General features: G+C 45.3%; 1 protein-coding gene across 1 annotated transcript in view; it reads left to right on the top strand.

The window, feature by feature from the left end:
* LOC144595583 (protein diaphanous homolog 3-like) overlaps positions 1-22,104 on the top strand; it is a 321,554-nt gene that overhangs the window by 147,257 nt on the left and 152,193 nt on the right. The window contains exons 20-22 of the mRNA XM_078403147.1: positions 2,229-2,318; positions 2,428-2,522; positions 5,689-5,790. Of these exons, the coding sequence (XP_078259273.1) occupies positions 2,229-2,318; positions 2,428-2,522; positions 5,689-5,790 (287 nt within the window). The remainder of the gene's footprint in view (positions 1-2,228; positions 2,319-2,427; positions 2,523-5,688; positions 5,791-22,104) is intronic.

Raw genomic sequence — 22,104 nt, 5'->3', positions numbered from 1 at the left:
GCTGGCACAGCTGTATGGGTCTCGCTTACAGCAGACCACCGCCTATCATCCCCAAGCCAACGGGATGGTTGAGCGCTTCCATCGGCAGCTGAAGGCGTCCCTCTGTGCCCGCCTGACCGGCCACGATTGGGCTGACCTGCTGCCTTGGGTCCTCCTCGGCATTCGTACGGCCCCGAAGGCTGAGCTGGGCACATCCTCGGCCGAGCTCGTCTACGGTTCGCCCCTGCGGGTGCCGGGTGACATTCTCCCTTCCACTCCCGCCTTGCCGCCGTCCGTCACGACGGTTTTGGGTTCCCTCCGGGCGCGGGTGGGTTCTCTGGCTCCAATCCCGACCTCCAGTCACGGAAGCACAGCAGTCCACGTTCCGTCGGACTTGCGGGACTGTGATTTCATGTTCCTTCGGAAAGATTCCCACCGCCCCCCTCTTCGGCCGGTTTACCAGGGCCCGTTCCAGGTGCTGAAAAGAGGGACTGTCACCTTCACCTTGCAGGTGGGAAATCGCCAGGAGCTCGTTTCGGTATCCCGGCTCAAGCCGGCCCATTTGGATCAGGACCTCCCCGTGTCGGTGGCCCAACCTCCCCGTGTGGTTGGCCCTGTGGCCGCCCCACTGGTCCCGCCAGCGGAGCCCTGTTTGCCACCCCTCGGCCCCCCGCCATCTATGGTTGGGCCCGGACCGCCGTTGCCGATCAAGCGCTCCCCGTCACCTACACCCTCCATTCCCGTGGCCCCTCCATCGCCTCTAGCGGCGGCGCCCTCCCCGCCTCCTGTCACGCTGGCGGTATCGGCTTCCCCTCTCCGTAGGCGTTCCGGGGTGGAGGTTCGGGCGCCCGTGAGGTATGGTTTCGAGGATTCTGGGGGGGGTCATGTAGGGACATACGGATTGGCCAGGGGGGTCTCGAACCCTCGGATTGGCTAACGGGTCACGTGGTGCGGGAGCGCGAGGTATTCGAGTGTCTGGCGCCAAACTAGACAGATTAGATTAGCAACTTAAGTAGTGTGTGTCCAAACTAAGTGCGTTGCGTTTGTCACGGTTTTTACCAAGAATAAAGTCTTTTGATAACATCGCTCGATTTGGACTCGCTACAAAAGTATCTTTTCTCGTGGTGAGCTGTTTGGAAGAAATCCTAATCCTTCAATGAATGGCTCTTTACTGTGGCTAGACAACATCCTTCACACCTGACAGAAATTGATCTTGGAAAAGCAGAAACTTGTATTAAATGGATCGCTGAGTGTTTGTGGAACTGTTTGAGGTTATTGATGTTTTGCTGAAGACAATGAAGTTAAATTTAGATTTTGTCTCGTTAGATATGAATGGCTTTGTTTTTCTGCTTCATTAATAATGTGTTTATACATTAAGATTAGAAGGTCCTGAAATTAGAGCCATAGAACACAAAAACAGGCCACAATGACTTTGGCCACAATATCTGTACCACCTAACATGTCCTATCTGTGCTAATCCCATTTACCAGTAATTTGTCCATGGCCTACCTTGGCAACTCGCGTGTCCTTTCAGATACTTCTTAAATGTGGTAGTACCTGCCTCCCCAACCAATATGTTCCAAATTGCAACCACCCTCCAGATAAAATAAAATTACTTCTCAAACCCTCTCTAAACCTAAACCAATGCCATCTGATCTTCGACATCTCTGCTGTGGGGAAAGGTTTTTACCAAACTATCTACATTCTCTATGGTTTCACAATTGTTATACCTCTATCAGATCTCCCCTCATTTCATTTTAGACCTAGCCTATTTTTCTTGATTATAACATAATTGTGATTCTGTCAGTTTTGCCTGTCCAAATTATTGTATGATATCTTCATCTGTTTTAAAGGTACTTCTAAAGCATTGCAGAATATGGAATATGTTTTGCAGAGCATCTTGATTTATGCTGTTCCTTGTATAATTCATACTTGGACAAATTATTGTTTTTGTCAAATTTCTGAGTTCTACTCAAGAATGTAATAATTTTACCCTTATTTTATAGTAATTATATTCTCTTTAATGTGCAAAATGTAAGTAATTTAATTAAATGTAACTCTTTCATCCTCCCAGTGACCCAATGATTTGCCTATAAGAGCAAAGGTATTGGTAATTATTTCCTTGTTTTTTTAATATATTTTGGCATCGGGACAACATAAACATCTGAAAATTGGTGATGCACAGTACAACCAAAAATGGATAGAACTGATGTTTTGAAATATAATAACACACTAATCTGTATCAACAGGTGGAAAAGATGAACATGTCGAGAGAAAAAACATTAAAAAGAAAATTAAAGAGCTTAAAGTCCTTGACGCAAAGGTAGCACAGAATCTGTGTAAGTGCGAGTTATATTCTGAAAGTGGTGTTAATATACACATAACTTGAACTTTATTTTATTTGTGTAAATAATGTATTTTCAACATTTGTACCAATATTTTCCATAGCTATTTTTCTTGGATCTTTTCGAATGCCTTATGAGGAAATTAAAAAAATTATTTTGGAAGTAGACGAAGAACAATTGACTGAGTCTATGATTCAGGTAATTTTTAAAACATTTATCATTCGTAGTTTATGAATTCACTCAATCTTGCATGGGAGCATAATTTTTTAGTGCAAGGCTGATTGTAATGCTGATTATTTAAACACACCATTTCTTCAATAAAAGAATAAGTAGCATTTTAAATTCTTGTTTTTACATTGATTACATGGATGAATGCATATTGACTGTTTATATTATTGAATTAAATTAAGTTTGTGTTCGAAATCATTAGTACAAATGATAGTTTAGACTCCTTTACAATAATTGCTTGGTAAATTGTCTTTCATGTAGAATGAATCTAATGCCAGTTGTGACTCTTGCCAGTTATAAATATGTAGCATCGTATTAGTCACTATTAATCTATCTATCATATTCTCATTAATGGTATTAATTATTACTCCATTCAAGAATCGATGAGGCCAGCACACAAATTGTTTAGGAACTTATGTAATGTACATATCTAAGTCATATATCGATGAATCAACCTTTATGCAGTACTATTTCAATGTAATCCTTCTGCAATTGTGTCAATCCACTGGAACCAGGAGTTACATGTTCAATGTAACATAACACTGTGGTAACGGTACTTTTTAAAGCAATGTTTATCTATGATTTTTTTTAGGTGGGTGGGGGGGTGATATGAAAATAAGATAAATAAAATTATAATTTTCTCCAGGATTGCCCCAAGCTGTTGGCTGAACCTGTATGTTGTGAATAGATTGTCACCAATGTATAAAACCAAGCTGTTGGCATCCTAAATGAAACCTCTCAACCGCTCCTTACCCTAAAACTATTATAACAGCTCCTTATAATGGGCACTTGTGAAAAGAACATTTCAGCAAATTTACAGTAACACATCTGCTTAATGGTTTTTGTTGAACATAATGCTGTAATTTTGTCAATTACACAATTGTTAGTGAAGGATCAGTTTCATTTCAAATTGTTCACATTTCCTCCCAGTGCTACAAGTCTTATTTTGGATGACACTGGGAAACAGACTGCTGAAACAGTCCATAACATTTGTATTGGCACCTGGGATGCATCATTTCAATGATCAGCATGTACACATTGTGCTATTGCTTGTCTAGAACACGACCACATGGCCCAATCTTGGCTAGCAATAGTCAGTTAAAGCTCAATAAAAATGATCAAAGCCAGCCTTGATTTTTTTTACAAAGATGTTTTCTTGGGATCATCTGGATATTAAGACGACACTGAGTGTTACTGTTTGCAGGATATCATGACTTAATGGGAATGACAGTATTCTTCCAAATTTTCTGAAATGGCATGTGAGGCCCTTGCGAATCAGGTGGAAAAGGAGAGAGGTTGTATCCAGTGAGGTTCAGAATGACTGCCAAGGACATAATGTAGTGCAGCAATTAAGAAAGCATGAGAAGTGAAGCCTCCTCGGTATATATGCAGTGTCATAGGAAGGTTAATAACCTCATAAGTGCAATTAGAGACATGAATGCATCATTAAATCCCTTCTACCCTCAACTGTATCGTACACAGACATTACCTCACACAAAATACATCCATCACTCAGCGGCTATCTATCTCTATCAAGAAAAGGCTATGATCCAAATGCCCTAGTTACTCCTCATACACTGATAGTCACTCTAAACTACCTCCATCAGATATTATGGTCTCCTATCTGTCCAGGTGACACTGTACAAATGGTAAAGCGAATGATGATAAAGGCACACCAGAAGATAATGTGACATATTGTCAATGTCCCAGACAGTGACAAATTGTATTCTTCAGATGTTACCTTGGAAACAGGATCAATATATATTGAGGCTGCATGTAACCTACACCCAAAACAATTGGAAAGGGTAGCCCAAGAGCCTGTTATTCCAGGGAGGAAAGACACATGACAATTCTGCATCCATGGACTCTGGTGAAGATTTTAATGAGGCGGATTAGAGAAGAAGGCTGATGAATATGAAGAAAGCTGGTGAATATGCTTAGCCTGAGGGCAGGCATGCTGGAGAGCAAGTGTTCAATGTCATGGAGTTAAATGCCATTTGTGCAGACCCTGGGCCCTATTGTATCCAACAAGGAGCTGTGCCAGTAGACTGGATATCTGCAGCATCTGATAGGCAATATCTCAATCCATTATTGTATTAGCAGAAGACATACAATGTTTTAGGTACTGCATTGCCATTCCGGCACCTGGTTCTAGTGTTGAAAGGAGTTGAGGGTGTCCCACTTCTCAAACTGATTATTGGATTTGTGAGATGCTTCCTTGAAGGAGAAACATAGAAAGTAGGTGCAGGAGTAGGCCATTCAAACCTTCGAGAGGCAGTTATTTAATAGAACCTAATTCTAACCACTCTCAAGATGGCAACATTCACTCCTCCTTCTCTTCCTGTACCCTTGTGGCTGCGTGTCAGCCACCTGTTGTTCTGAGTATTGAATTTACCATTTAATTAGCTGCTTCCTGGAAATTTATTTGGAATGAAAAACCTGATGTCACTTGCTCTGTTGTTCACTGACGAGTTTGTGTGCATATTATTATTGCCAGGTTATGGAGGATCAATAGGTGATCATGAATTTGGAGACCTCCCTTGCAGTGAATTGCAAATGAAGAACACAAGTAATGCCTTGAAATACCAAGAGTAACTTTGTTAAGTTGTGAATGGCAGCATTGCTCTTGTATTGGGAGTATTTTCCCTGTATGTGCTGCCTTCAGGACAGAGTCAGGTTGTCTGAGGATAGCCTTTATCACCAAGTAACTGATTTTTGGTCTTGTGCTCAAACATGGCAGTTATAGCTGTTGTAAGAGTGCTGAAGGACTCTTCAGGCCTGTAGGATGCAGCATGAGGCATTTTTCTTATGTAGTCTCATGTCTAAGATAAAAGGATTTTGGTTGTTGCAATTTTAAACCATAATAATCATTTAAATCCAATTATAAATAATCACATTGCTCTTTATAAATAACTTTCCCATCGTTATTTTGTGTTTGATTACTACAAGTAGTTTTGTTATCACTGGATCGCTTTAATAGTTTTTCTCACCTTTTGTTTTAATTTCAGGATCTCTTCACAGTCTGCTTTCTATGTATTAAAAAATGTCATTTAAAATGAGTGCATAAATTTGGTTGAAGGCAAAAAGACATGTTTCTTGAAGCAACTTTCATATTATTTGTTTAATATGTCAACAGAACTTGCTGCATCATCTACCAGAACAAGAACAGGTTGTTGCCTTGGCACGTTTCAAGAATGATTATAATAACTTGTCAGAACCAGAGCAATTTGGAGTTGTGGTGAGTATTCTGTACAAATCATCAAAATAAGATTTTAGGAGTCTTTATTACTTTCTATAAACTTCCATCAAGTTTGCAGTTTTCCATTCATCTATGTTTCATTTCACTTTACTGAAGATGCATTATTTGATAGACAAACAAATTGGAATTATTTATCCCATTTAAAGTTTCCTGTCTAGAGATTCTTCCATGCCAAAAGCCTCTTAAATGCCTTTCCAAAAGCCTCTTATATGTCACTATTGTACCTGGTTCCACCACCATCCCTGGCAATACGTTGTAAACATCTATCACCTTCTACAAAAAAAATCTTGTATTGCTCATCTCCTATAAACTTTCCCCATCTCTGCTGGCTAGTATTTCACAATTCCAGCCTGGGGAATAAATTCTGATTGTCTAACCCTATTTATGCCTTTTATCATTTTATAAACTTCTATCAAGTCTCCCCACAGTCTATGAACCTCCAGGGAAAAGAATCCAGGTTTATCCAACCTTTCCTTAGAGTTAGTACTGCCTAATCCAGGTAGCAACTCGGTAAACTTCTACAAACTATCGGAAGCTTCCCCATCCTTCCAGGAATGAGGAGACCAGAACTACACACAATGCTCCAAATGCGGCTAATTCAAAGTTGAGTAAAGTTGAAACATGACTTCCTAACCCGTAACTCATACTCAATGTCCTGTCTGATGAAGACAAGCATACCATACAGTTTCGTTCAACTCTATCTACTTGCTTTGCTACTTTCTGCGAGCTCTGGATTTGAACACCAAATTCCTCCTTCTTAAGTAAATTCTATCCTTAAGAATCCTCTCCAATAGCTTTCCTATGACGGACGTGTGGCTCACTGGCGTATAGTTTCTTGGATCATCTTTTTTTCCCTTTTTAAACAAAGAAACAGCAGTGACTATTCTCCATCCTCCGGAACCTCCGGAGAGGAGATAAAGATTTTCTTTGACACCCAAGTAAACTCCTCTCTTGTCTCAATAACCTTGGATAGATCCCATTTGGCCCTGGATACCTATCCACCTTAATATTCTTCTAGATACCTAACACCACCTCGTTCTTGTTCTCAAAATGCCTCAGCATCACACTGATCTTACTATCATCCATGTCTTTCTCCTTGGTGAATACCAATGTAAAGTACTCGTTTGCACACATCCTCTGACATCAAGCTTAAATTTTGTTTCTTCATCCTTGAGTCGTCCTGTCCTCTCCCGAGTTATCCTCTAAATATGAAAAAAGCCGGGATTCTCTGATCTGACCTGCCAATAACGTTTCATGGCTCCATCTGGCCCACCTTATTCCCTGTTTGAATTCTTTCCAGTTTTCTTTATATTCTGGGTGGTGTGGTGGTGTAGCAGTGGAGCTACTGCCTAACTGCGCCAGGGATCCGGGTTCGATCCTGTCTACGGGTGCTTGTCTGTACAGAGTTTGTACGTTCTCCCCGTGACCTGCGTGGGTTTTCTCCGAGATCTTCGGTTTCCTCCCACACTCCAAAGACGTACAGGTTTGTAGGTTGATTGGCATTGTATAAATGTAAAATTGTCTCGAGTGTGTGTAGGATAGTGTTAGTATTCGCTGGTCAGAGCGGACACGGTGGGCTGAAGGGCTTGTATCCGCACTATATCTCTAAACTAAACTAAACTAAATTCCTCAAAGGTCCTGTCTGGTATTTCTTTTTCTTTTGGTCCGAATTTACTATTTGAAGTTTCCCACACTGCTCTCCTTGTCCCTCCTCCCTGCTGGACCATGCCTCCTGAACTCTGATCAGCTGGTCTTTAATCGGCTCCCACATATCAGATGTGATCACCCAATGACACCTAGCTCCTGCCTAATTATGCTGTAATCTGCTTTACAGCAATTTAGTACTTTCCCCAAGGTCCAGACATACACTTATTCACAACTATCGTAAAACATATGGGATTGTGATCACGTTTCGCCAAATGCCCTCCCACTCCCATGCCAGTCATCTGATCCGTCTCGTTTCACAGTTCCAAGTCCAATATGGTCCCTCCTTGAGTTGGACTTTCCACAGACTGTTTCAAGAAACACTCTTTGTAATAATGCCTAACAAATTCTGTCCTATCTAAGCCTTTTGCACTGAAGAAATCCCAGTCAATTTTGGGGAAGTTAGTCACCCACTACAACAATCCTGTTTACGTCTTTCCATAATCTGTACATATCTGTTCCTCCATCTACTGCTGGCTGCTGGGAGGTCTATAGTATAATCCCTTCAAACTAATTGCACCTGTCTTACTTTTGAGCTCTACCCGTCTACCCATATTGCCTCAGGAGATGAAGTATGTCTTCTCTTAGTGCTAGCCAATTGGGTTCCTCCTCCCCACAATCACTGAATAAGATCCCAACCCGAAATGTCACCTATCCATGTTCCCCAGAGATGCTGCCTGATCCACTGAGTTCCTTATGCACTTTGTCTTTTTTGTAAACCAGCAAATGCAGTTCCTTGTATTAAATGTAAGAAAATAACTGCAGATGCTGGTACAAATCGAAGGTATTTATTTCACAAAAATGCTGGAGTAACTCAGCAGGTCAGGCAGCATCTCAGGAGAGAAGGAATGGGTGACGTTTCGGGTCGAGACCCTTCAGTCTGAAGAAGGGTCTTGACCCGAAACGTCACCCATTCCTTCTCTCCTTGTATTTAATGATTATTATGAGTTTTCAATTTGTGATGTTGAGACCATATCGATAAATCTTTTAATGGCTATTGTTATAGTTTCACATTGCATTCATAACCTATCAATGTAATACAACAAATCAAGTTATTTCTATAGATGTAGCACTGAAAAATTCACTTACAGAGAAATAAAATCTTTAAGATGATTTTATGGGCTGTAGTACAGTTCTAGTTAAGATGAGAAAAGACCTCAATGTCTTGAGTGCTTGCCGCACAGTCCATTTATATCTTTTCTTTATTATTATGATGTGTTCCACTCTTGTTTTCTCTCACTGTTCATTTGAGATATACAAAATAGGATACTTCTAGTGAAATGTTAAGTTCATTGCAGAAAGTGGTGAAGCAAAGTAATTGTTTCCAGATATTTTTGATCTATGGGCTTGTAATTCTTTGAATGTAAAAATTTCAGCTGGTTGGTAAGTGAATTTTCTGATAGCTAATCAAATTGATTTGGACATGAAGGGAGGCCTTGCACAACTGGAAATACATGAAGTAACACTGGCAGGAAATTTGGGGTCAGAGCTGTTGTAGTTTATTGTTGAAAAAGTAGATAGTGATTGTCAACTATGGGAGACTGCGATTGGAAAAATGTGCAAATTAAAATATGTAGTGGATTTCCATATTTGCAATGTCACAGAAATAATTAAAATAACAGATTTATACACCTAAACTTATTAAAAACTGAGCGGCCACAAATGGCATTGCAAGTGGCGAGCGCTCTTTCGGGTCATGTCTCTCTGTCGTGAACGAGTTATTTGTTAAATCAAAACATTAATATCCCTCCTTGACCTTATCTAATTTTATCTCTGCAGGATCAGTGTTTGTTTTTTTGTGTAATAGCTCTGCCTGGGCCCCACACACCACCACACAACCCCTCCTCCCACCATTCTGTTCAATTTTCCTCTTACTCTCTGGAACTCTGAATGTCCTGTCGAGCCTTCTCTAATTTACTGGGCACCTTTCAAAGGTTGCTTCCCAAAATCGCTTTTGAACAATGGTCTCAATCTTCTCTTCTAATTGTTCAACGACAATACTCAAACCCTTGTATTAACGGACATCCTTATAACGGCTTTTGGATATAGCGGACAGACCTGCCGACCCATCCCCAGCTCGCACCATCTCCCTGGCCATTTAGAGCCCCAGCTTCCAACGCTGCCCCAGACTCACAAGGTGGCACCAACGAGCCCTTCTTCACCCACTGTCTAGTGACATGGCTGTTCTTGCGGTTCATGATGAATCCCCTGGGGACAGAGCTTTCTTCAGGCCGCCGCCACAGACTGACCGCGCTCGGTCACTGTGGGGCTTCCTCCCGTCTTTGGAGTGTGGGGGGAAACGGGAGCACCTGGAGAAAACCCATGTGGTCACAGGGAGAATGTACAAACTCCTTACAGACAGCACCCGTACTCTGCATTGAACCCGGGTCTTTGGAGCTGTACGGAACTTAACCACTGCGCCGCCACCATGATAGTGCTTTGTTAATTCAATAAAGACAAATTTACATTATCTAAATGTCCATAATAGTGGGCGTCTGTAATAATAATCACACAACATTGGGCTGGACCATTTTGAAGGCTGCTTGGCACTTCCATAGAGAACGCACCCACATCTGATGTACACATATAAGCATGTTCCATACTTTTATATCTACGCACAACAGCATATGATGTAGTAATGCGCTGCATATTAGATGTAGTTGTATATGATCTGCTGCATTTCTGCACTCATCAAAATGCCAACCACAGCTTGTGTATTAAGCAAATCCATTCAGTGACACTTAGAGACAGTGGAAAAGGTCTTGCACAGCATGAGCTGTCAGAACACCAAATGCCTAGTTTTGGATGGTGCTTCAGGATGTGGTCCTGTGGTTGAATTTGCATATGCTAACTGTTCCATGCTGCATTGACTGTTTCAGTGAGGTCTGCAGAGTTGTGTACCTATAAAAATGACCACGGAGGATGTATAGGAGATATGTGCAGGGTTAAACTGGATGCAGCCTTTCAGACTGAATTTGCTGTTGAAATAATGAGAGCACACTTGCCATTTCACTCACTTTTTTCCTCTCATTTCTTACACATTTAACATTTCTCTAATTCACTTTTTACTTTTTTTCCTCATGCACTTTTTTCCTCTGTCTTAAACTTAATTGGTTTACAAGAAGGAAGGCCATGAACCTGAGAAAGTTATGAATGCCCGGATGCACAGCTGCACCTTTAACAAATTGTATTTCCATCCATTTGTGGCACAAAAACTGTAATTTATGAAGCATAAAGTAAGAATTAGGCTTCTTTGGGACCTTTAAAGATGAAATGAAAGACCGTTTTTAAAGCAGAGTAAAGAGTGTTTCCTCACTTGAAATGTAAGTGATCATTGTATTGTACAAGATGTCATAATTATGAATCATTTGCTGTGTCAAAGACTTGTTAGTTTCATTCTCTCTTGTTAGATTTTTACATTTTTAATGCTGTTTCTGAAAATATGAGCTGAAAGAAAATCTCAACTAAACCAGAGCATCTGTGCCCTTGGTCATTTCATTGCTTATGAAACATTAACCCTTAACCATTTCTAAATGAAACACTGAAAAATTAATAATGCTGTCATGGATGTGTAAAATTAGAGTGAATATATCCAATCTCACATTGGGATCACGTGAAGGAGTGAAGGGAAATAAAGATATGGTTTGATATGAAGGAATGAGTCAGCAAGAGAAGTTTTAAAAAAAAGATACATTTTAAAATTCTGTGGACCAATTGTGACTTCCAAGCATGAAATTCCATGGTTTCATTGTTCCCTTTTAGGATCCATCAAGGTTGGATGGCATGTTAGGAGAACAAATCATATCATTAATGGCATCTTTAATTTAGGAACTGCCTCCCCAGATACCTTGCATTCGTTGCATAAATCCAGCAGCTTTGTGACACTTCATGAAGGTTTATGACCCCATGCTCATTTTTTCTGTATTTTGCTTGCTGTGCCTGAGATTAAATAAATTATCTTTGTAATGTACAGAATGTAAGATGTGAAAATTGCCTCAGAAAAGTCAGGCAGTGGGGCAATGAGAGTCTTGTTTAGTCTTAATAAATTACAGGATGGAGCAGATATGTTGCTTTGAATGTGGTGTTTGCTGGTATACATAAGGCCGTCAGTGATAATGGGCAACTCGCGTCTGGGTTTTTTTAAAAAATGGACACCACGAATGAAAGACACTAAGGCCTCAAATTTTTGCAAAGCCATTTTAAAGTAATGGTGCAATTTAAAAAAGGGATTGTGGCGGCACCCGGGGGCTAGGCCACTCCCTTGGTCATTCCACTCGGCACTCAGTGGACGGGAGGGATTAGGTCACTTCCTGGGTCAGTCCCCTTGGGTCAGGTGGTCTGGGACTATAAAGGGTTTGGGTGTGTCGACTCACGTTCTTCTTGAGTGCGGTGTTTGATACCACAGGTAATAAAGTTATTAATTACTCACCTGGCGTCTGGCCTGATTACTGCGGTGACCGCACCCACTACACTGGTGACCCCGACTTTCCCTCGCAAGTCGCGATGGACCAGAACCTGCTACTACCCGACTCTTCCAGTCAACCACAACCACAACCGCTTTTGGACCTTCCCGCGGACCCTGCCGCCCGCGCCGCTATCCACGCCGTGTCGGTGTGGCTGCCTCCATTGTGGACCGAGGACCCCGACTTCTGGTTTGACCAGGCCGAGGCACAGTTCGCCCTGCGGGGCATAACTGCCGACGCCACTAAATACTTTCACGTGGTCAGCGCCCTCGACCCGGCCACCGCGCGCCTGGTCCGACCCTTCCTCCGCGACCCCCCGGCAACCGATAAATACGTGGCCCTTAAAGCCTTCCTCCGTCAGCAGTTCGGCCTCTGCGAGGCTGAGCGGGCAACCCGGATCCTCTGAATGCCGCCCCTGGGTGACCGCCACCCGTCGGTACTACTAGGCACTGCTAGGCGACTATGAGCCCGGGTTCCTTTTTAAACATGTTTACCTGATGCTGCTGCCGTCCGACCTCCGCCAGCAGCTCCTCGACGCTCCGTTCCCCAACATGCAGGCGTTGGGCAGGCGCGCCGATGAGCTCACGATGGCCCGTCACCTGGCCCTCGACGCGTTGGAAGTCCATCCGACGGCCGACGACTACCCGCAGGTAGGAGCCTCGATCGCCCGCATCACTACCGCTCCCCGACAGCCTTCCCGACGGTATCCGGCTTCAGCAGCTCACCCAGCCAGCGGCGCGTCTTTTTCGCACGGCCCGCCTGCAGTTCCCCCACCCGCCACCGGAGGTCGCTGGTGGTCGGACCCAGGGGTCGCGCGCAGCCTGCCGGCAGTTCCTCCATACGCCACCGGAGGTCGCTGGTGGTCAGATCGGCCCGCACAGCCGCCCGTTTTCACGGAACCCAGCAGAGGGGGCTGGTGCTACTTCCATCGGCGGTGGGGCCCTTCGGCCCGTCAATGCCGGCAGCCCTGTTCGTTCCCGGGAAACGCAGAGGCCGGCCAGATTCATCGTGTGTTTGCGTGGGACCGCCGCCCCGGGGCCCGTTTCCTCGTAGACACCGGGGCGGAGGTGAGTGTTGTTCCCCCTTCGCAGGCTGACCTCCGTAGTGGTAACCGCGGTCCCCTCCTCGCCGCAGCCAACGGGACCACAATCCGGTCATATGGTGTGCGCACGATCTCCCTCAACTTCGGGGCGAGCAGCTTCTCGTGGCCATTTGTGATCGCGGATGTGTCCCAGCCACTGTTGGGTGCGGATTTCCTACGGGCACATTCCCTGCTCGTGGACGTTAAGCGGCAGCGTTTAGTGCACTCTGTCACTCTGCAGCCCATTTTCCTCCGCTTGGGCGACCCGGTCGTGCGTCCTGATGGGCCCCTGTCGTCCGTGGACGCTGCGTTCTCACGAATTCTGGCCGAATTCCCCGATATTCTGGACCCCCAGTTCCACTCCGCCGCCCCGAAGCATGGGGTGGTGCACCATATAACGACTACTGGCCCGCCATTGTACGCCCGGGCAGGGCGTCTTCCACCGGACAAGCTCCGTCTCGCTCGGGAGGAGTTCCGCCTTATGGAGTCACTGGGGATCGTGCGCCGTTCAGACAGCCCGTGGGCGTCCCCGCTACATATGGTCCCCAAGACAGACGGTGGTTGGCGTCCTTGCGGAGATTACCGCCGGCTTAACGATGCCACAATCGCCGACAGGTATCCGGTCCCTCACATCCAGGATTTTAATGCCCACCTGGCTGGGGCCACGGTATTTTCCAAGGTCGACCTGGTGCGTGGCTATAACCAAATTCCAGTCCACCCCGACGACGTCCCCAAGACGGCAATCGTGACGCCATTTGGCCTATTCGAATTCCTCCGCATGCCGTTCGGACTCAAGAATGCTGCGCAAGCCTTTCAGCGACTTATGGACTGCGTGTGCCGTGGCTTGGAATTCGTATTCGTATACCTGGACGACATATTGGTGGCGAGCCGCTCGAGACAGGAGCATATTGCCCATCTCCGCCAGCTATGCCAACGCCTTAGCGATCATGGGCTGGCCATCAACATCACCAAATGCCGTTTCGGGGTGGCATCCATCGAATTCCTGGGCCACCACGTGACCCCGCACGGTGCGCTGCCGCTCCCCAACAAGGTGGACGCGGTGCGCCAGTTTCCACGCCCGACCACCGTGAAGGGCCTCCAGGAGTTCGTGGGAATGGTGGCCTTTTACCACCGATTTGTGCCATCTGCAGCCCGGATCATGCGCCCGCTGTTCCACCTCATGGCGGGCAAGCGCAGGGAGGTCGAATGGACCGACGATGCGGTGGCGGCGTTCCAACACGCCAAGGAAGCCCTGGCTGCGGCCACGATGCTCGTGCATCCACGGGTTGATGCACCAACCAGCCTGACGGTCGACGCTTCAGAAGTAGCGGTTGGGGCGGTGCTCGAACAGCACACGGATGGGTGTTGGAAGCCTCTTGCCTTCTTCAGTAGGCACCTCAGCGGCGCACAGCGGAACTACAGTGCTTTTGACCGCGAGCTCCTTGCTCTTTACCTTGCGGTCCGCCACTTCCGCTATTTTCTCGAGGGGCGGACTTTCACCGCGTACACGGACCACAAGGCCCTTACTTTCGCTTTCGCCAAGGTGTCCGACCCGTGGTCAGCTCGCCAGCAGCGGCAGCTGGCTTACATCTCGGAATTTACTACCTCCATCCGTTTCATCGGGGGTAAAGACAACCGGGTGGCCGACGCCTTGTCTCGACCCGCGGTCCACGCCGTCCTGCAAGTGGCTGATGGAATCGACTACTCATCCCTGGCGGCGGCCCAGCTGTCCGATAACGAGATGTCCGCCTACCGTACCGCCGTTTCGGGCCTCAGGTTGGAGGACGTTCCCTGTGGCACTGGGGGCGCGACGCTGCTTTGCGATGTGTCCACCGGGCAGCCACGCCCAATCTTGCCTGTTGCCTGGCGACGCCGGGTGTTCGAGGTGCTCCACGGGCTGTCCCACCCTTCCATTTGGGCGACGACGACCCTCGTGGCTTCCCGTTTCCTTTGGCACGGGTTACGCAAGCAGGTTGGGCATTGGGTGCGCACCTTCATCCCGTGCCAAACCTCAAAGGTACAGCGGCATGTGCGTGCGCCGCTCCAGGAGTTCCCCGTCCCTTGCCACCGTTTTGACCACATCCATGTGGACATCGTGGGGCCGCTGCCGCCTTCTCGGGGTTTCACCTACCTCCTGACAATGGTGGACCGTTTCACGCGGTGGCCGGAGGCAGTTCCACTGCCGGACACGTGTGCCTCTACTTGTGCCCGTGCCTTGGCGGCAAATTGGATTGCCAGATTTGGGGTTCCGCTCGATATCACGTCCGACAGGGGGCTACAATTCACCTCCGAGCTGTGGTCATCCATGGCCCAACTGCTGGGGGTTAACCTGCACCGCACCACAGCGTACCATCCGCAGGCGAACGGCCTGGTGGAGCGTTTCCACCGCCAGCTCAAGGCCGCTCTGAAGGCCCGGCTCGTTGGCCCGGACTGGGTTGACGCGTTGCCGTGGGTTTTACTGGGTGTCCGCACCGCCCCCAAGGAGGACTTGGCCACCTCCTCGGCGGAATTGGTTTACGGGGCTCCGTTGACGGTGCCCGGAAAGTTCGTTCCCTCCGCCCAGGGTCAGGCAGAACAGCCCTCAGCCGCCCTGCAACGCCTTCGGGAGTCGGTGGGCTCGCTGGCGCCAGTGCCGACGTCTCGCCACGGTTCGGTGCGGTCACATGTCCCTTCCGCCCTGCAGGACTGTCCTTTTGTGTTCCTGCGTCGGGATGCCCACCGGCCAACCCTTCAGCGGCCTTATGAGGGACCGTTCAAAGTGCTTGAGCGGGGCTCTGCCACCTTTGTGTTGGACATGGGGGGTCGTCCTGAGACGGTCTCTCTTTCACGGCTGAAGCCGGCGCATGTGGACATTAGCCAGCCGGTGCTACTGGCGCAGCCTCGCCCTCGGGGTCGTCCCGCATCCCGGCCCTTACCCCCGAAGTTCCCGCGGGTGCCTTCCCCTGGCGGGGTGGTTCTGCTTCCTGCGCCCGCTGTGGCGCGCACACGGGCTGGCCGTTTCGTCCGTCCCCCTGTCCGTTTCGTGCCTTCGGTTCTTGGGGGGGGGGGGGGTCCTGTGGCGGCACCCGGGGGCTAGGCCACTCCCTTGGTCATTCCACTCGGCACTCAGTGGACGGGAGGGATTAGGTCACTTCCTGGGTCAGTCCCCTTGGGTCAGGTGGTCTGGGACTATAAAGGGTTTGGGTGTGTCGACTCACGTTCTTCTTGAGTGCGGTGTTTGATACCACAGGTAATAAAGTTATTAATTACTCACCTGGCGTCTGGCCTGATTACTGCGGTGACCGCACCCACTACAGGATGTTATATAAAGGGATTTTGGGCAAGGGTACTACATAATTTTTAATTGAAATTGGATCTGATCTTTGGCAATACGGAGGCACATGTCCAAGTTCAAATATCTTTCTGTTTGGCATGAGTGGAAAAGCTAGTTAAGAGTTAAATGTATAGTGTGTAAATAGAATGCATTGTATGGATGAATTATTAAAGGAGAAAATGTGTTTTTTTAAAATAATAACGTACCGTTCCATGTTAACGGTAATGTTAACTGAGAAATTAGCTGGATTTGGAAGGGTACATTAACTTCATAGTATGTTACACTCATGAATATGCAGGCCAGCATTTTTTGTGCAAAGTTGCCGTTGGGGAGTTCAGTTGTGTATGAGATCCAAGATATTGTGCATGTTAGATCAGCCCTTTAATGTTTAATGAAGCCAAAAGAATTTCCTTCACTAGCATTTGAATAGAGGAAGTCAGGTAGGTTCCGGACCATGGTTTGGGGGTTATCATGGTGAAAAATTACCAGGATATAAAAGATGGGAGAGGGACTAAAAGTTGCTCAGGTATATATCTTTCGAGGATTGCCAAAGCAGGCTTCACATTTCTTGTACACCTGCTTTTGCATGAATGGAGTCTGATTGGTTTCCCAAGGATGAAACCCTAATGTGCTTGCTTTCGGTGCCACTATGCAAGTCTTTACAATGAATGAATGAATTAAAACTTTATTGTCACATGTGACAAGCCACAATGAAATTATTTGCTTGCATACCTAGCCAAGGTATGCAATAGTCGCTTATGAAGGGCGCTTATAAAGTTACAAATCCCACCCCCCTTTGTTCCTCCTTTGTTCTTCTCTCCTTTATGGCAGTCCCCCCACGCCGGGTCCCCATGGTTCATTGTTCTACCACTCCCCCCACCTCACGACGATCCCCCTTCGTTGGGCGGGTCCTCCTTCGTTCCTTCCCTCGGCAGCGATGTCCATACTTCACCTGTCCTTCTCGTATGTCGGTCGGCGCCATCGTCGACCGCTGCACCGACCTCTCCACAATGCTGCTGGTTCTCTCCTGAGGCCTCCGTAGTGCCGACCCAGGTCCGGGTCAGAAAATTTATCAGAAAATTGATAACCAACCATAAGAAAGTAAAAATAACAAGTAACCAAAAATAATTCAAGACAATTTGAAAACAGGATTTCCAAACTGAAAAAAATCAACCATAATAATTTATATATCTAATACAGCAAACCAACGTTAGAATTATTCAAAGTCAAACTCTAGATTGTGCATTGAACAAGGTAATAATACATTATTATAATGACTTTAAAAATGAGGAAATGTGCATCAGTTATGCTTTTTCCTTAATTTTTGTAATTTTTCTTTATTTGTGAATCCAGGAATTATATATGGGTGTTTCCGTAAATAAGGATACCAACCTGTGACATGGATGTCCAAATTTGAAAGTTATTAAATCACATGAAATACTACAGCATTAAAAATGGGCCTACCTATGATCCTTTTGAACTAATCTGTGATCAAAATCGACCAAAATTTAATACTTTCAAAATTTGAAAAAAATATTATTTATTAGACATATGGGACACAGTCTCTTATACTAATTTCTAAGCTCCCTTACAAAATGTCGGCAACCTAACCCACCACGAGGCCCGTAGTTCACGCAAGGGTCATTATAATCACGTTGTTTGAATTTTTTTGTTAATAGCGACGAGTGCAAAATAAACAGTTATAATGCTCTCAATAGCATTGACGACGTTAGACAACAGGAGGGACTACAGAATGAGACATTGCTAAAATGGGTGAACAAACTAGATTTTTATTTCATGATTTTAAGTTCAACTCATTATTAAGTATTTCAATGGGAAGCTTAAGCACAAAATATAAACAATAAAAAAAGAAACAATATATATAAAAACGGTTACTTTGCTTTTAATTCACACGTGACCAAATGGACAATGCTACTCACGTTCTGCTGCAAAAACTTGGGGCATCAGAATACCATCTAATTGGGTGATAAATGATAAAAATCATAAGCATAATCAGAATTTGACATAAAAAAGTTATTTAATTGCAAAATTAATGTAATCTTTCTGGTATAAATTAGCCTAAGGATTTGATGAAATCCTGATTGAAAAATGTCACAGATAAAGGCAAGGCAACACAGGGACATATCTGATATTTTTCTTTACAGAAACAGATTTATATATGTTTGCTTCACCTCATTATTTTGGCTGCACACCATGATCTATACTACTTACAATACAGGATATGAAACAATGGGAATATTACATTAAAAAACAGGAAAATAACCTGGAAGTTTGGAGACCTTCAGTTTCACTACTGGATGTTGTATTCACGGAATGTGAATATATTTTGTATGTATTCTCTCTGAAAAATAGCAATAAATTTACAGGTACGGTGTACTGTTTTGTGGAGACATGAAGACCAGATCAAATTAGTTCTTTTCTAATAGTATTCCATATTGGCTTCGAATTTGTGAGGAGACTATTATTATTATCAAGGGTTCACTTTGTGATTTAACCCTCAAGAGCTGATTCAAAGCACTGTATTAGTTGTATGCTCAGCATTCTGAGCTCGTGTTGGAGTCTTCAAGCACTCTCTTAGCCATCTGTTTCGCATAGTATTTAAATTAGATTTGTCGTTTTGCTATGATATCTCAATCTTTGGATATTCCCACAGGGCTGAGAAAACTGCTTCAAAGGTAATTGGAAGATTTAACGTTTTAGTATACTGTCTTGGAAACGTGAGAGTATATAGTCTTTTGTTGGTGAACTGTCATTCTGAGTTTAGTCATTGGAAGGTGGTGAACTGGGATTAAAGGCCCCATTACAGGTCAGCTGGAAAATCTGTGGTGCAGCAGATGGAGCTACTGTCTCTCAGTGCCAGTGCCCTTAGTTCAATCCTAACCTCAGGTACTATCTGTGTGGAATTTGCACATTCTTATTGTGACTGCCTGGGTTTCTTCTGGCTGCTCTGGTTTTCTCCCACATCACAAAGATGCGTGGGTTGGTTGGTTAATTGTCCACAATAACCTATACCTTGTGTCTATTTGTGTGTTGGAACAGAGTTGTTGAGAAAGTTGGGAGAATAAAAGAAACATAGTATTGTAGGATTATGTAAATAGGTTGTTGATGGTCAGCGTAGACATGGTGGGCCAAAGGGCCTGTTTCCATGCTGTATCTCTCTGTGACTTACTCTAACCATCACTATTACCATTAAAAAGAATTTTGAGGTTGGGCAAAATGTAAGGCATAATATGTGGATGAATGTGAGGTTATATGTGGATAAAAGTGAGGTTATCCACTTTGGTGGCAAGAACAGGAAAGCAGACTATTATCTGAATGGTGGCTTATTAGGAGAAGGGGAGATGCAGCGAGACCTGGGTGTCGTGGTGTACCAGTCATTGAAAGTAGGCATGCAGGTGCAGCAGGCAGTGAAGAAAGCGAATGGTATGTTGGCATTCATAGCGAGGGGATTTGAGTATAGGAGCAGGGAGGTTCTGCTGCAGTTGTACAGGGCATTGGTGAGACCACACCTGGAGTATTGCGTACAGTTTTGGTCTCCTAATCTGAGGAAAGACATTCTTGCCATAGAGGGAGTACAGAGAAGGTTCACCAGATTGATTCCTGGGACGGCAGGACTTTCATGTGAGGAAAGACTGGATAGACTCGGCTTGTACTCGCTGGAATTTAGAAGATTGAGGAGGGATCTTATAGAAGCTTACAAAATTCTTAAGGGGTTGGACAGGCTAGATGCAGGAAGATTGTTCCCGATGTTGGGGAAGTCCAGAACAAGGGGTCACAGTTTAAGGATAAGGGGGAAGTCTTTAGGACCGAGATGAGAAAGTTTTGTTTCACAGAGAGTGGTGAATCTGTGGAATTCTCTGCCACAGAAGGTAGTTGAGGCCAATTCATGGGCTATATTTAAGAGGGAGTTGGATGTGGCCCTTGTGGCTAAAGTGATCAGGGGGTATGGAGAGAAGGCAGGTACGGGATACTGAGCTGGATGATCAGTCATGATCATATTGAATGGCGGTGCAGGCTCGAAGGGCCGAATGGCCTACTCCTGCACCTATTTCTAGGTTTCTATGTCTCACAGAACAACTGTTGGAAAGAGGAGAATAACTTTGAGTCTAGAGCCTTCATCAAAGTGATTGGGGGGGAGGGGGGGGGGGGGGGGAGGTGAGACGGATGAAGAGAGAAACCTGGGGGGATAGGTACTGTATCTCCTCTTGGCATCCTCATATCATTTGAGGCAGCCACTTTCTTGATGGCCATTCAAGGTTTCTTTTCTCTCTAACATAGACAATGCTTTACCATTCAGAGACAGTAGCGTCACATTCCACATCAAAAATTCATCCTTAGGCCTAAATTTTAGAATTATTATTTCAAGTACTGTTTTTAAACAGTGTTTTGATCTTTTTATTCGGCAACTCTTTCCCATCTATCTATCTATCTGTGATTATGTTGGCAGCTTTCCCGAGGGGGCAAGATTTGTAGATGGAGTCGATGGTAAGCAGGCTGGTCTGTGTGATGGACTGGGCTACAACCACAGCTCTGCAACTTCTTGTAGTCGGGCAGAGCTGTTGCCACCCATGATACACCCCAAAAGGACGCTTTTATAGTGTATCTGTAGAAGTTGTAAGAGTCATTTTAGATTTCCTTAGACTTTGGTCCAGGACAAAGTGGTGCAATCTGTAAAATTGTAAGTAGCGTTTGAGCAGAATTTTGGCCGCATAGTCATATAAGGAGTATAGTAAAGAGCTATGAATGCATCCATACTGAGAACAAGTGTTGTGAATTATCGTGAAGGATGTTTGTTGCCTATGTTTTGTGGTCTATGGATCAGGAAGTTGAGGATCCAGTTGCAGAGTGGGTGCTGATTCATAGACCTAGGAGTTTGGAGATGAGCTTGGTTGGTAGTATGTTGTTGCAGGCTGAGCTATGATCAATAAATAGGAGCCTGACAGAGGTATCCTTGCATCCAGATATTCCGGTGATGAGATGTAGACACAGAGAGATGGCATCTGTCGTGTACCTGTTTTGATGATGGGCGAATTGCAACGGGTCAAGACTTTTTGTGAGTCTGCAATTATTGTTTTTAATGACCAGCCCCTCGAAGAACTTCATAATGGCGGGTGTCAGGGCTACTGGACAAGAGTCATTAAGGCACGCTACCTTGCTTTTCTTTAGCACGGGATGAAAAAGCGGTGGAAACCTCAAAATGGAGTGTGGAGAGGTTAAAGATGTTTGTGAATACTCCTTCCAGCTTGTCTGCACAGGTCCTGAGGATGTGGCTGGAGATTCCATGTGGGCCAGTTGCTAGGAATGGACCTCATTCATGGTTTCCAGTTGGGAAACACTAATATTGTCTGACACGTTGAACAGTTCTTGTTCCAAATGTACACTGGCACTATCCCTCAACTCTTTCTCCACTATAATGATGACTGCATTGGGGCTGCCTCCTGCACCCGTGCAGAACTCATTGATTTCATCAACTTTACCATTAACTTCCACCCTGTCCACAAATTCACTTGGATTATCTCTGACATCTTTATTTCATTTCTTGATCTCTCTAGCTCCATCGATTGATGTCTACAATGAACCCGCTGACTTCCACACTTATTTGAACTACACTTCCTCCGACCCTGCCTCTTACAAGGACACTATCTCTGCTCTCAATTTGTCCATCTCTGTCGCACCTGCTCCCAAGATGTAGGTTTCCCTCTCGGATATCC

This window comes from Rhinoraja longicauda, chromosome 7 (assembly GCF_053455715.1).
Source record: "Rhinoraja longicauda isolate Sanriku21f chromosome 7, sRhiLon1.1, whole genome shotgun sequence".
NCBI classification, from domain to species: domain Eukaryota; kingdom Metazoa; phylum Chordata; class Chondrichthyes; order Rajiformes; family Arhynchobatidae; genus Rhinoraja; species Rhinoraja longicauda.
Note: the sequence above shows the minus strand (reverse complement) of the source record. Positions and strands in the feature narration are given on the sequence as shown.